This window comes from Hermetia illucens, chromosome 2 (assembly GCF_905115235.1).
Source record: "Hermetia illucens chromosome 2, iHerIll2.2.curated.20191125, whole genome shotgun sequence".
NCBI classification, from domain to species: domain Eukaryota; kingdom Metazoa; phylum Arthropoda; class Insecta; order Diptera; family Stratiomyidae; genus Hermetia; species Hermetia illucens.
Genome location: NC_051850.1, coordinates 15,456,911 through 15,472,061, shown reverse-complemented (window position 1 = coordinate 15,472,061; position 15,151 = coordinate 15,456,911). Strand labels below are relative to the sequence as shown.

Here is a 15,151-nt window from a genome sequence, read left to right as displayed (position 1 = left end):
ATGCGTGAGCATTCACAATTCCCACCTTTCCACCAAATTTGGTATCAATCGCTATAACCGTTTCCGCGAAAAATGGGTGTCGCAGATAGACATGTAAACGGTAAACCGTTTTCAGTAAGATTTTGTTTTATGCAATACCTTAAAAACGCCGCCGCATTACTCAACTTCTTCGTGTTTAATAAGTATCCAAAAAGGTGCTTTGTAGCTTTCGCTGATAATCTGATGGCCTATAAGACATACTGGAAGTTAGTTAGTTACCTTAGACTGAACTCGAAAAAGCGTTCAACTATATTAAATTTTCGACGAACAGCTGGTGTCTACTCTCAATTTGCATACAGTACACTTAATAAACGGATCATCGACAACATGCCTTAGCCGACAGTCACTTCAATGTCCAGGAACAAGAACACTCGCCTGGTGTACTTGCCCTTCAGAGTTTGATGATAAATCGGCCACATTGCATCTATGATACTTCATTTGAACATGACACTAGAGTCAGTAAGGACATGGTCTCCTCTAGCTTACCCGAATTCGCATTGTCATGACTTTTAAGTAAAACTTCTTTCGTTCTAAGAAGACAATTTATTTTCTCACTCAAAACAAATGAACTTTTGTACATTCACCACGCTATTCGCTTCTTTTACATATCCTTATTTGTAACTCTACTATGAAAACTATACCAGATAGCACTAATCCTGAAGCAAGAATAATAAAAATTAATTTCAGGTGGTCTATGCTCAAAGCCCATGCACGATTGTCTATTGCTGCGGCCCGTTTTATTAAACCAGCCCCAACTAATTCCGCATAAGCTCCTTTATACCAGTGGTCTCTAAATCCAGCTTGTGCCACCATTAGTATATGCCAGTAATAGTCAGATTTATAGCGGAATTCCAGTTTCATTGCATGTGTATATGCATAGGTTCCAAAACATATTCCAGGATTGCTGAATTTTGGCTCTGGTCGACCTACCTGTCTTAGTAGCGTCAGATGAATTTTGTCATCGAAACTCATTATAACATTTGTATTATTCATACGTTTACGCCAAGTGAGTAAATCCTTCATCGATACTATTTCCACCAGATCATGATAATCTTTCAGCTCCTTGGCTGATAACACATTTCTTTCTACATCGTATTTAACGCCTAGAATTCGGAGGTTTGCCTTGCGAATGTCATCAAGTGTTTTGATTCCTTTTTCCCAGAGGGGAGTAGTGAGAAAGCTGGCCAGATAGATGAGGTACAGCTGTGACAATATTAGTCCAAATAGAAAAATAGGCAAGAAAACAAAATAATATTTTTTATTAATTTTACGGTAATGCTCGATAGTTGCCATGCGCAGGAGCAATTTCAAACTTTCAAGAAATTTTAGAGCAAGGCTGCTACTTCCCTCGGTGAGTTTGGTAGCTATGTGCAAGACTAGAGTTGAATAAATCATACCGAAGATTATAAGTGCCCAAACATCATCCTGGAATGGTTGCACAAAGTTCAAATATATTGGAATCTTTTTTGGAGCCGGAACCAAAGCGCACCACTTGACATATGACGCGATATTGTCATAAATGAAGTTCGGGTCTTCAGGCGCAACAGGGATATGAACCGCCATTTCCAAAGATCCATTTCCAAACAAGTTTGAAATTTCAGTTCTGTAATCATTCTTCTTATATTGTAGATATATAGGGGTTGCGTTGCGTTTTCTTGTGTACGTCAGAAATGTGCGACCACTAAATCCACCCACCGCTAGCTCCCCCTTTCTGTTCGTGTAGAGAAAAGCATGCGGTGAAAATTCTTCGAAAATGACTCTGAATGGTTCCCCTTGCAAATCGAGGAACTTATTATAAAACAAATCCAAAGGGTTTTTGGTGGTTGTTAAGTTTCTGACCAGAGGTATTTCGAAAGGGTTGTATGTAAATATCTGAACCGGATCTTCAGCTAACATTACAACATTGGACATGTCAGAATCCCAGCACACTTTCAAAAATTCGTCGAGAATGCTTAAGCACCCACTTTCACATATAAAGATAACTTTGCTTGAACGAATGGACTCAAGTAGGTCCCAAACAATCTGTTGTGCCGTCAATGCGTTGTTCCGATTAATAATAGCCATCAGAAGAATTTCACCACCAGTAAGTGGTGCTAGATGAAAGCCACTTCGCGAAAAAACCAAGAAAGCTGCACTCACAGTTCTCATAACTCTCTTTATCGAGAATGAGGAATCCGGTCCATGATCTACGTCCATTGCTACGAAAACAACCGATTTCACTGGAATGGCACTAACTATTTCAATCAAAGTATCTGTGATGTCATTAGTCAGGCATAGTAGCAACGATGAAAATATGAGTAATATTTCAAGCAAAATGATAGTCGGAAAAGGATACATGTCACCGCGGTTACTCCTTCGCAACTAGCCATGTAATCTAAGCTAATACCACTTTCGAGGCATGAATATGAAATTTGAAAAATATTATTTAACCTATCAGCTGCCATGCAGTTTTTTAATTTATAAATACATTAGGCTTTTCATGATAGCATAGCTTGAAGACTCGAAATAGCCCCGAAATGCCCGATCTATGATGGCCATTCGCAAAAATTGAGTTCAGTCAAACGAGGCTGAGTAGTATCCCTAAGGTGGTGGTGTTGGCAGTGAAAGTGTTAGCCGGTAAGTAATTTGACTAATTTATTTTACTTGATCTGTTTAGATATGCGATGCATGAAAAATTCATTAAAAGTTGAATGATGATGACAAGAGCCCAGAATAGTTGTTTGCGTGCCAAAGCTTTTAAAATGTCCTGTTTTGTCTACAGCGAAGCCTTATTACAATCGATACATCGTCTGACTGTTTGATTATATAATTGTGTCTTTGTTTGACTATCAGTCTTCACACTGAATTTACTCCAAAACGGTTGATTATTCTCGAAGTAGGTTTCGTTCCTCGAATCCTAGAAACCCCTAGAAATCAAAAATTCTTACAAAAATTATAATGAAGTCCCAAAATTTAGATTCAAAAATATATTTTGATCCAATGTCTGTTCAAATAAAAGTAACAATTGTATATTATCATATATTGGAAAGAGCTTATATCATAAATTACATTATCAATTACTGAAACAATCTAATTATCCGAAGATTCTTTTTCTTCTTCATGGACAGGCCACATAGTCCCCTGGTCTCCAGGATAAACTTCCTTCAGCCATTTCGATCCTTTGATCACGTCCTTAAGTTGTAAAATTTCATCAGCTTTTTATTGGTCTCGTTCACTCAGTCCTCCTGTGTCGCGGCAGGATTCGCGGCATTCGAAATTTATTTCGAATGTCGCGAATACCAGCGGACAGATGACGTCACCGGCGCTCCACTCAGTTCAGACCAATCCACGCTTCCCAGCCGTAGCTTATTTTTTCTGTGAACCCTTTTACTTTTCATTATCTGTAGGACTGAGTTTTATGAATTGTAGATCATTATTATTCTTGGCTGAACTTCGTCCTTTTTATTACCATCTATCGCTATGTTTACTCCTGGGTACACAAAGCTGTCTGGAACTACGAGTGCTCCTTTTTTCCTCTTATGCGCCTGCTGGTTTCCCAGAGGATCGCCACTTTTCCATAGCACTCTTTTCTTTGGTGGGTGGTTGATAGCACTACGGTCAAGTGTCACTTGAGTCGCCTGAGACACCACTGTTTGGACGGCTTTTTTAAGTTTTTGCTTGGGTGCTCTTTCATCTTATTACGACGTTTTGTAAATAACCCTAATGGCTTTCACCATGTTTTTAATACTATGGTGCACGTTGCGTTTGTCCTTGATGAATTCGGACAGCACAGCTATTTTTGCTTCAAGCTGCTTTAAAGGTAGCTCCTTCATGTCAGAGCTCTGTTCTCTCTATGATTTCTACCCGGATCACCCTTTTTAAACTCTCCATCACCTTGAACGTTTAAGGTGCTTTTTAGACTTTTTGACATCGTTGGCTTTGGTGGGGATTGGAAAATCGAAGAGCTTCTCTAAGTGGGTCTTTCCTTTGATCTTGGAATATCTCTTGCGGTAGTCATTTTTAGACAGATGCGATGGGAGTCAAAACTGCATCGTGGGCCAGCGATTTCCTTCCAGACCATCATTTTCAGCCTTCTTTATTGGTATTCTTTCTCGAAATCTAAATCACTTGTAGGTACGACGGCCAAGTTGTCTACCACCGAGGCACTGCGGTCAAGGAATATCGACCATCGGGAGCCCCTTTATTCACTTTTAAAAGACACGGCCCCGACACTGTAAGTTTACTCCTCCTTACTTCTTCCATGTTGGTTTTGTTTTCTGTGTATCTTTCCCATAGCCATTTTGTTTCAGAGGTGAACCAATACACAGCCAGAAAAGAAAAATGCATGAACGCATGAATTTTAACGAGTGCGCTATTTGGATAACGAACCTAAGGGGACGTGTTCTTTTGGAAACACGGACCTATGAGATAGTAACTTGACGAGCCGAACATTCCCAGGAAGGTTCAGCAAAACGCCATTAACAACGATTGTCATGAGTTACACATGCAAATGCAGGATTGCCTAAAACAGGCCGTTTGAGAAAACAAAAAAAAAACTGCTTCAAAAAGCTAACAGGATGGATGCCAACACAAACTCCTGAGGAAGAGCTTATAGGGTGCTAATGTTGAGGCTGCATGGATCATCCCAGGTGACTTGCATGCGCCTCCTCAAAGAAATTGTTGCCACTGACAACGAGATTCAGCAAATAGTCGAGTCCCACAAGTGCCAGAACACTGTGGAAAAACTACGGAACAGTATGAGATAGGATCGGCGGCAACGACAGCCAAGGCTATGATGGCATTCTTGACAGGGCCCTCAGCCTGCGAGTGAAGAATTGGCCCCACCTATTTCCAGACAGATTTGAGGTGTGCTTAAAAGAAGGAGGATACTCTGCTTTGTGTAAAAAGTGACAGTTGATGCTGCTTCCTAAATTCAATAAATCACCTAAAAACCTAGCACCGCATTGACCGATTTGTCTGTTAGATACAATTATAGAGAGAGAGTCATGTACACTTCGTTGAAAGTGGCAATGGCCTATAGAAACGTCAGCAGAAATGTGTCAAGGTCAGTGTCGAAGTATAGACTGAGACCGCTTGTAGATGCCTAGCGTCGTTCTCCCCATGTTGAACTGAGAAGCAATGCGATTTAATATTGCAATCCATTAATGACTGAGAGCTCCTTGCTTAGTCTTAAGCAAGTCACTTCCACAGACGATGATAGTGCCAGTCAAACTGGAGTTGATCAGCGGAAATTCTATTTTCTTGAGATTTGGTCGTACTTTTGTTGCGATTATTGAAAACGGTTCCAACTTATCATAATAATATTAATAATAAAAAAAAAGTTATCATCTCCAAAATTAGAATACCTGGCTGATATAGCAGTATGTAGTAACTGTATTGATTTTGGTTTCCAGATGCATTTTTTCAAGCAGATCCGGAAATATCTGCGTGCTGAGAGCAGGCGGGCCTGGCGACGAGCTGATGAAAAGATTCATTTGCTCGTAGACAGCATTTTACCTTTTCCTCCTATTTAACACCATTTGATACCTCTATTATCATCTTTTCAAATTCCTAATCCCCATCCAGACAATTTATAAATTATCACTTTTATTATTATTTTTATTTTTTTTTATTTTTAATCGGCCAACCTCTCAAGTTTTAAATTTTCGGGAACCCTAAGACCCATTCAAATTTTTTCAATAAAAAATAGTGACATTTTCAAACTTTGAGAAAAGATCATTAACCCTTTTTATTGTTATTTTTTATATGGATGGCATAGCTCGGAATGTGCGTTGGATGCTTCATATTAGTAAATGCATTTTTAGCGTTTGTCACCGGCTAACGTTAACAGCAGATATGGTAGAGATTTTTGATGTGTGTGCGAAGGCGGGTTTGCGCGAAGAAATGCCAAAGGCTTTTCTTTGTCTTTTTGTTCAGGTACTTTGTTAGAGTTAGGTTGGACAGATTATTTCAACAGAAAAAAATCAATTCACGACTGGCAAGTCTAGCTTTATTTTTGATAAGAGCGGTGAAACTTACATGTTGCAGTAAAAAGTGGCCTTAAAACAGTGATGTGGCAAAAAGCTCTTGGGATTAGGCACGCGATGAGAACGAGCGAAAGTTGGGAATTTTTCAGTGCGGGTTTCAAATCAAATTGAACCCCGACTGGAAATAAGATAAGATAATAAGGCATTTGGCATTAGCGTCGATAGCGTTCCAAACATGTCGCCCTCATTGGCAAGGAAAATGTGGTGACCAGTTATAATTTTTGCTTATCTGGGTGCCGCCGGTTTTTGTGGAATTCTGCTTAATATTTCTGGGTTCTTCCAACGGTAATTTCTGAATGGAAAAACAGATGGAAAACCAAGTTTTGTTCGCTCATGTCATTATTTACGGGATATATAAACAAAAAGGAAAAAAGTGTAGTTATAGATCTGGAGGTACAGCAAAGAAGATAAAATATCTACAGTCGAGGGCAAGGGTTGACTGGACATTTCAGTGGTTTAAATATTTGCGGAATGGGGGAACTAATTCTAAATGGCTAGAAACTACCTCAGGCCTCAGAAAGCATAGAAGGAAAGTGCATGGACTTTATAATTGAATCGAGGACTAGAACTAATCTGCCCTATTATCTGAAGCAGAATGATGCAGAGTCCCGTAAACATAACGAACCTTAGATACCCAACTGACTAGAAATTCTTTCTTCTGACGTGCAATGGCTCAGCCTCTAGATTAAGCAATGAACGTTAGTTGCTGCGCCTGCTTTGTATGTCGAACACTTGAATGGGTTCGCAGTGGTGATGGATGACAGGAACTGACGAAGTCGACTTCCTTACAAGGCAAGCAAATGTATATTGTAATGTTTTTGACAATATGTGATTTTAATTGCATTAAGAATGTCGCTGTCATTTGTAAGGGAGTAGTTCCGGCCATGGTTAGAAAATTCGTAATCAATCCAACTTGAAAAAAGCAACGAATGCTGTTAGAAAAACGATCAACCAAAGGAGAACCCCGCAATGCCTTGATGAGCCTAACGGAAGACGAAGCACCAAAAGAAAAGGTGGGGAGACAAAGGAAGACTAGACCGCCAGGCCTGTTTATTAAGTCGACCGAAGGCAAGACTCTGCGGAAATCCTCAGTGAAATCCGTTACACGATTAAACCCGAAGATAGGAAAGCAAAAGTGTTTTTCATTAATAAAACGAAGGGTGGTGGGATCCTAGTCACACTAGGCCCGAGGACAACAAATAAAGTTACATTCTGTAAAGCAGTCAAAGAACTTTTGGGAGAGGAAGTTATGGTTTCCTGCCTGGAATCCACACGTTTTCTGGAAATTCGAGATCTGAACTGCCTCACAGAAAAAGAGGTAGAAGAGGCCATCAAACGCGCACTCCCTAGGCCAAAACTCGCTGTGGTGGAAGTTACCGAGCAAGACGCGTGGAAGTTTCTTGACACCGGAAAAATCAGAATTGGTTGGGTAGTATCTTGGATACGAATCCGAGCCGCCCCAACCAAATGTTACAGATATTTGGATTACGTGCACACGCCTGCAACTTGTCGGGGACCTGACAAAAGTCAAAAACAACAACGAAAATGAAAGCTACTTCCTAAGCAGGAACCGTGGCGCGTCTAATGAGAACCTTGCGCACACTTCGGACTCGGGACGGTATCCAGACTTCAGACCAGAACTGAAATAAACCAGGATGCGGTCAAGATGATTCGCATCCTGCAAATCAATATGCACCGAAGTCCAACCGCTCACGAGTTGCCAGCTCATTTCGCTGCGGAGACCAAAGCTAATTTAGTACTTATCAGCATCAGCATTACCGAAACAGGGTTTCATGGCAACCTAACATAACAGGTACCACTGTCAAATGGGTACGAAATGGCACCCCCCCTCAGGGTTCTTACCGAAGGCCGACGGGATGACTTTGTCTGGATTCGGTGTTCAGCGATAAAGTTTTTCAGTGTCTATCTTACGCCAAATGAGACGATGCCCGACTTTCGACACAGGCTTGATGCTTTGTAGGACGCTATCTTAGGTACGGATGGGTGGATCCTTGGGGGGGGGGGCGGCTATTTCAATGCCAGAGCACTTGAATGGGGCAAGCCTCTCTCAAAATCCAGAGGGAAACGAATTCTGGAAATGGCGGCGACAACAGGATTGGTAGTTCTAAACACCGCATCCAACCCAACGTTCCAATGCAGAGGCTGCAAGGGAAGCATTCTAGATTTAATCGCAATTCGTGTCGGAATCACTAGTGTCGTTGGTGGATGGGTGGCGAGATTTGGGAGACTTCTCGACAAGCGACCATCAATACATTGCCTTCGAAGTGGTGGACACAAACTCTCGGTGTGCGTCACCTCTGGCACTCTTTCTGCCCAGGAGGGCATCGAGACGTGGCTAATCTTCTATGCATTGGTGGATGGTGGAAATTGCAAGGCTCACAGTCTCCGCCGCTTAACGCAACGTCTAAGCGACCAGGCGGAGGCATGTACTATAATGACTGAGTACAAATCAGCCAAAACCAACGTACCGCAGTAATCAGGACCCAAGCTTGCTGCTGCCAGGATCTCCTCGACGAGGTGAATAGGGATCCAAGGGGACTCGGTTACAAATTGCGCGAAAAATCGGGGCTCTGCGGAAACCCTGTTTACTAAAGGTCCAGCTAATAGACCGCATTGTACGGGCACAATTCCCTGCGCACCCCGTATAGGATGATAACGTTGGCACGGAAAGCGCGGAGGACTGTCCACTTTCCTCTATAAAAGAGTTGGAACAGGCAGTCCTCTCTATGAGAAGTAAGATGGTGCCAGGACCCGATGGTATTACTGCAGAGGTATACAAACTGGTGTTCCTGAAAGAGGGCATTTTCCCTGCTCATTAGAAGATGGCAAGGCTTGCGCTGATCAGCAAATAGAAAGGCGATCCCGAGTTGCCATTTTCATGCCGAAATGTTTGTATGCTTAACATTGCTGAAAAAATCCTCGAAAAGCTCATCAGAAGTAGACTCGCTGAAACGATATGCACTGCCAGAGAGTAAACCTAGTAAAGTACCTTGAACTGACTCTTGACTTAAAGATGAGTTTTGTTTTGAACAAATCAAAGCATCGGAGAATAAGGCTACAACTGGAATTTCGTCGTTAAGTAGGCTAATGCCAAGTGGCCTACGTCTAGCAGGCGACCTCTCCTGATGAGTTCAGCGCAGTCTATCTTGCTCTACGATGCATAAGTGTGCGCTGACGCTTTTGGCAAGGAGATATATCGTAAACGTCTCACGCAAGTACAGAGACGAGGAGGGGGTGGCATCTGGCACTCTCTGAACCGGCCGTGATCGTGGTCGCGGGGGTGATCCCCGTTGCTCTGCTTGCTAAGGAGCGTAAAGCTATATACAAGCGCAAGTGAGAAAAGCCGAGGGAGGTTGTTGGTCGTGAAGGACGGCAACGCATCCTATATGAGTGGCAACTCACTTGGCAAAATGAAACTGGAGTCAGGTGGGCTGCACACCTCATCGTCAACTTAGGCGCGTGGCAGAATCGGAAGCATGGTGAGACTGGCTGTTTCTTTACCCAGTTCTTAAGTGGAAAGACCTTTACTTGTTCGTTTTTTTACGGTCTATTTTAAAGGAAATTGTGAATTTTAAAATCATGCGCAAAATATTGTTTCGAAACCTCAGGGAAATCCTTGTTTGTCAACCCCAACAGATAGCGGCATAGAACCCTTTCAGCATATTTGCCGTCAATTATATCAACATAGAAATCACCGAGAGTACAAGTGATACAACAAGTTACCTCCAGATAAGTACACCTTACATATACGGGTATTGGATGCATAATATCACGTGTACACAAAAAACCTCTAGTCCTCAAGGAATAGAAAGTGTTTTCTATTCTAAGTTAATCAATATTTCAGAAACGACAGTACCGTTCAATATTCGCACCTTTTCTATATTTTCCGTAAACTTTTCCTGAACAAGTTTCACCAACTTAGCCGCTATCATCGTTGTCACTATCCATCGACGTCCAGGTGTTCGATTCAGTGTCCAATATCTAACCCATAGTGAGCCTTTTCGCTAATTCGCCAAGTGTAAGGGGTCAGCACGACACCGAATTAATTAACGTGAAATGGAGATCATATCGATCGCCAAGTCAAACAAAACACAAAGACTATTTCAAACTCCATATTTGGACCCGTTAAAGAGAATAGCGTTGAATGGGTTCCAGCGAAAATGGTCTCTTTATCAGGATTTGAGTAGCACGACATGTCACGGCAACGTCACCTTACCGTAGAATCTATGTCTGTAATTTGTCGCGCTGCAAACTCAAGACGCACATTTCAGATAATGCATCTTTTGGTGATTAGCGCCAAGTAGGGAAGATGTATTGTCCCATAAAAATACTTACGCAATCCAGCTCCGAAGGTAGTTTCACTTTCGAAATAGTCGCTTATATAGGTTACTTTCAAGTGAGCCATGGTTAGATTAATTGAAAATCTATTAAATTTTATCTTTTATCTATTTTTTAAGGGAATTGGAAACAAGGAATTTTCCTTAGTTCTGAATTCTTTCAATACACTCTCGATTTCAACTGAAATTTGTCTAAGCCATGCCGAAAAGCTTCAATTTATCCTTAGTGGATTTATAGGTGTCTTGATGGAAGGGAAGAAGGATTGGAGTGGTTACTTAAAATGACACTATCATTTGCAAACCTTGAAGTTGTCAGGTTATGGTCAGTTGACACATCCGAACTTTAGATGAGGAGAACTTCGTTCCTAGGATGCTGCCATGGGGAACTCCAGGTTAGATATTGAAATTTCGAGAGGTAAAGCTCAAGTATTTCGGTCTAATGAAAAGAGATTACAAAATTCGATCCAACTGTACTGAAGTTTACCCCTTGTGCCAAGTTTTACCGACGGTTCGCGCCATATCCAAGAAGATTGTTGCAACAAATGGTATCTGGTCTAGGTCTGCCTTAATAAGGAACTCCAGACATCCCGGTTCCAAGGTTCACCCATTCGATATCCCTTAAAGACTTTCTGGGCTGGATCATCCTTATCCATACGGATTAGGTGGCCCGCCCACCGTAACCTATTGAGCTGGATTTTATCTACAACCAGACGGTCATGGTATCGCTCATAGATTTCGTCGTTATGTTGGCTACGGAATCGTCCATCCTCATGTAGGGGACCAAAAATTCTTCGGAGGATTCTACTTTCGAACGCGGCCAAGAGTTCGCAATTTCTCTTGCTAAAGACCCAAGTCTCCGAAGAATATATGAAGAATGGCAAGATCATTGTCTTGAACAGTAAAAGCTTTGAACCTATGGTCAGACGTTTCGAGCGAAACAGTTTTTAAGGTTTTATGTAAAATTGGTTTACTGTCTGTCTGTCTTTTTTTATCGTTGGAAAGTAGAAAGGTTCAAAACCTACCGCTGCCTCCTGTCATGCGAGACTTTACTCACTAAATCCACCTCCTTCTCCTTACCTCGCGAGACTGCCATTTCGGTATTACGCCGCGGCTCGTGTCGTTTGCTATTTTCCTCCGAAGCTCCTTTTTCCTCAACAGATTGTGGATCGCCTTCATGAATTTTTCAACCACCATCCAAGTTTTTTCAGAGGCTAACATTTCATCTACGATATTTTCGGGTGATAACCCCTCCCCGGCTTCGATTTACACCCCCGCTGTGTATGCGGTGAACCTTGGGCAGTAAAAATCAACATCATCTCAAATGTCGGACAACATGAGAAGTCGTCACGCCGGAAGCGATGAAGATATGCACAGTACCCTCCGTGTCGCTTAGGAATTGAGTTAGGTCGTAGCTAACTTCACTTTGCCTTCTAGTGATCCGTTTTGAGACGTTTGGAATAATCCAATGAGTCCAGCGTCCTTTAGTTAAATCATCCCATCTTTTTTGCCACTCCAAAATAGATTCATTTCGTACCAACTGCCGGCGCCAGGTGCAGGACTCAACGATTGCATATAATGGGTCATAGGGGCTTCGACCCTCGTTCGCAGGGAGTCGATGGGGACCATGCCTGCTGCCACACATGCTGCTTAGTGTGATGTTGTACGGTAACCGCACGACGTTCGCAATGCACTCAATCGATATGGGGCTGCGATTTTCCTTTTATTTGCTTATTCATCTTCATCTTTGATGCCCAGACTGGAACCGCATAAAGCAAGATGGAGCTGACAACTGTCGAGATAAGGAGTGGACGGCCTTGCCTTCGACCACCTAGGTTTGGTAACATTCTTGCCTACAATGTAGCAACCCCGGAAACCTTGATTGCTAAATTCTCAAGAAGGGGCTTGAATTTCACCCCTTGATCAACCATGACTCCTAGATATTTCAGCGTTGGTTGCGAATGTATTATGTGTTCGCCAACTCTAATCGTTATCGACGTTTGCTTCCTTCGCTTGGTGATCAAGACAACTTCGGTTTTATGCACTGCGAGCGTCAGACCAGCGTCTTCTAGCCAGTCTATCCGTTTGTCTGTCACACGCACTTTTCTTGGAGACGGTTATAGTGATTGACACCAAATTTAGTGGAATGGTGGAAACTGTGAACGCTCACGCATAAAGTCTTTTCATGTCGAATTTAAGGTGGGTCATTGAAAAGGCAGGTGTAAAATTTCTTTCACCAAATATAGTTACGTGTCTAGCTTCCGGTTTCTCGACTTGTTGTAAGCTGAAATAGGCTCTGTTGGCTACCAACAACCGCGCGCGGATTTCATCGTTCTTATCGGTTGTGATTTTCGACCCTAGATAGGAGAAATGATCAACGGTCTAAAAGTTGTAGTCTACTATCCTTATTCTTCTCGTTTGACCAGTGCGGTTTGATGTTGTTGGTTGGTTCGTCTTCGGTGCTGACGTTGCCACCATATATTTTGTCTTGCCTTCATTAATGTGCAGTGCAAGATCTCGCGCTGATTGCTCGATCTGGATGAAAGCAGTTTGTACATCTTGGGTCGTTCTTCCCATAATGTCGATATCGTCAGCATAGGCCAGTAGTTTGGTGGACTTAAAGAGAATCGTACTCCTCGCATTTACCTCGGCATCACGGATCACTTTCTCGAGGGCCAGGTTAAAGAGGACGCATGATAGGGCTACCCCCCTGTCTTAGACCATTTTTGACGTTGAATAGTCTCGTGAGTGATCCAGTGCTTTTATTTGCCCTTGCACATTGGTCAGGGTCAGCCTAGTCAGTCTTATTAATTTCGTGAGGATTCAGAATTTGCTCATGACCGTGTAAAGTTTTACGCTGGCTACGTGATACCTCCATAATTGCTGCACTGCATGATATCCCCCTTTTTATATATGGGACAGATAATGCCTCGTTGCCAGTCGTCAGGCGTTGATTCGCTGTACGCTGTACCAGCATTAGTTGTTGAACCACTCGGTGTAGTTGGTCGGTGATGCCAATATCTGTCCGTTGGTGGGACCTCCAACTCCCCGATATTTTGGTTGTTGAGCAGTTTATTAAAGACTCAACTCATCGCTCCAATATGCACATTCTATTGTAAATCAGATTTCCCTCTTTGTCTCGGCGGGATGAGCATCGAGGTGTATAAGGCTTAATCCTGCTGACTTATTTGTAAAACTTCCATGCTTGGCGCGATTGCTCCCTGTACTTTTCGAGTTCACAGACTTGTTAGTTCTCCCAGGTTTCCTTTTCCGTCTGTGAAGTCGCTTCTCCGCGAGCAGAAGCTCGTCATAAGTTTCCACACGTACCCGCGTGGTTTGAGAATACAGCATTACTCGGTATGCCCCTCCGCTCCGTTGCTAGCTTACATTCATCGTTGAACTAGCCATTCCGACTGTTTTCGCGGCTGGGGCCAAGTATGTTTGTGGCAGTATTGATAATAACTTTTTTTCAGGTGATTGTGAAGATCATTTATTGGTGCTTCATCTTCCATCGTCCATTTCCCTTTTATAGGCATTGCGGAAGACTCTGCTGTGGATGGCTTCAATGTTACCTCTGACGTGACTGTCAGAGGGGTCTCCGGGTGGTGTTGTTATTCGGGCTCGGATCACCATGCCAACGAGGTAGTGATCCGAGTCTATATTGGCTCCCTTTATATATTCTGACATTCAATTTGGTTGAAAGTGGTTCCGGCTGGAGAGGCCCACGTTTGTTTGTGGACAGTACACCGCCTCATAGAAGGTATCCTTCTTCGACTCTGCAGTCTCCTCTGTAGGGGCGTGAGGCTTATATTTCTAAATTTGCCCCAGAAGCGCAGACTGCATAGCCGTTCGCTTATGTTTTCAAAGCCGATCACAGCAGGTTTCATTTTTTGGCTGACTAACAAACCTACTCCAAGTACATGGTTTACTGGATGGCCGCTATAATATATGGTGTATCGATTCCTCCCCGAGAAACCGGTCCCTGTCTAACGCATCTGCTGCAACGCTGCTACATCAGCCCTATATTGGTACAAGGTACAGGTAGGTAGAAAATGCGCATTCGTAATTCCGTTGTCGTTGCTGGGTTCATCGCTGTGTTATCCGTTCAATCCGAGGCTCCTGTTGTGGCTTCGCAACTTTGGTTTTCCATGCAGGGATGTCAGCCCTATCCAACCCCCAAATTAGAGGACCAGTTGGTACAGTTTGCCCCATTTTTAGGCGTGGGAGCCTCGCCTTCATCCTCATCCTACGTGTGCAGCTTTTCGTTAAAAAAGAGCTCTCAGCGGTCACCACGTCGAGATGCAGATAGTGTTTGGTTGTGGAACTATTGGTGTTGGTTCAGCAGAATTTTTGCTCCATCGTCGGTACCAATCCACATTTCTCCCTGGAACCTACAGTACCATTAGACCATAAATATTGATGCTGGTCCGAAGAATTTTACAGAATTAACCGTGAGGAAGGAGCACTTCGATATCATGACACCAAAATGCTTTGATTATTATCATTCCCCAGGAAATTTTGATATTTCAGAAACCGTTTGTAGGTAGCTTCAAATATTGGTTATCATGTGGAAATCATTATCTAACCAAATGTAGAAATGTTACTGGGCTTGAACTCGAAAATCAAAGGAGGAGGAATGCTATTACTGGGATTATTAATCAAGAAAAGTGTAGTTATCAATATTATTAGCTTCTCCTGTATGTAATGAACAAAATAGTGGATGGCTATACG

The 15,151-nt window shown here is 42.6% G+C and overlaps 1 protein-coding gene across 1 annotated transcript; it reads right to left on the bottom strand.

Annotated features, from left to right (window-relative positions):
* Positions 1-627: 627 nt before the first annotated feature.
* On the bottom strand, positions 628-2,376 carry LOC119647670. The gene has a single exon (XM_038048748.1). It carries the CDS (start codon positions 2,374-2,376, stop codon positions 628-630), a length of 1,749 nt encoding a protein of 582 aa, XP_037904676.1.
* Positions 2,377-15,151: the final 12,775 nt, after the last annotated feature.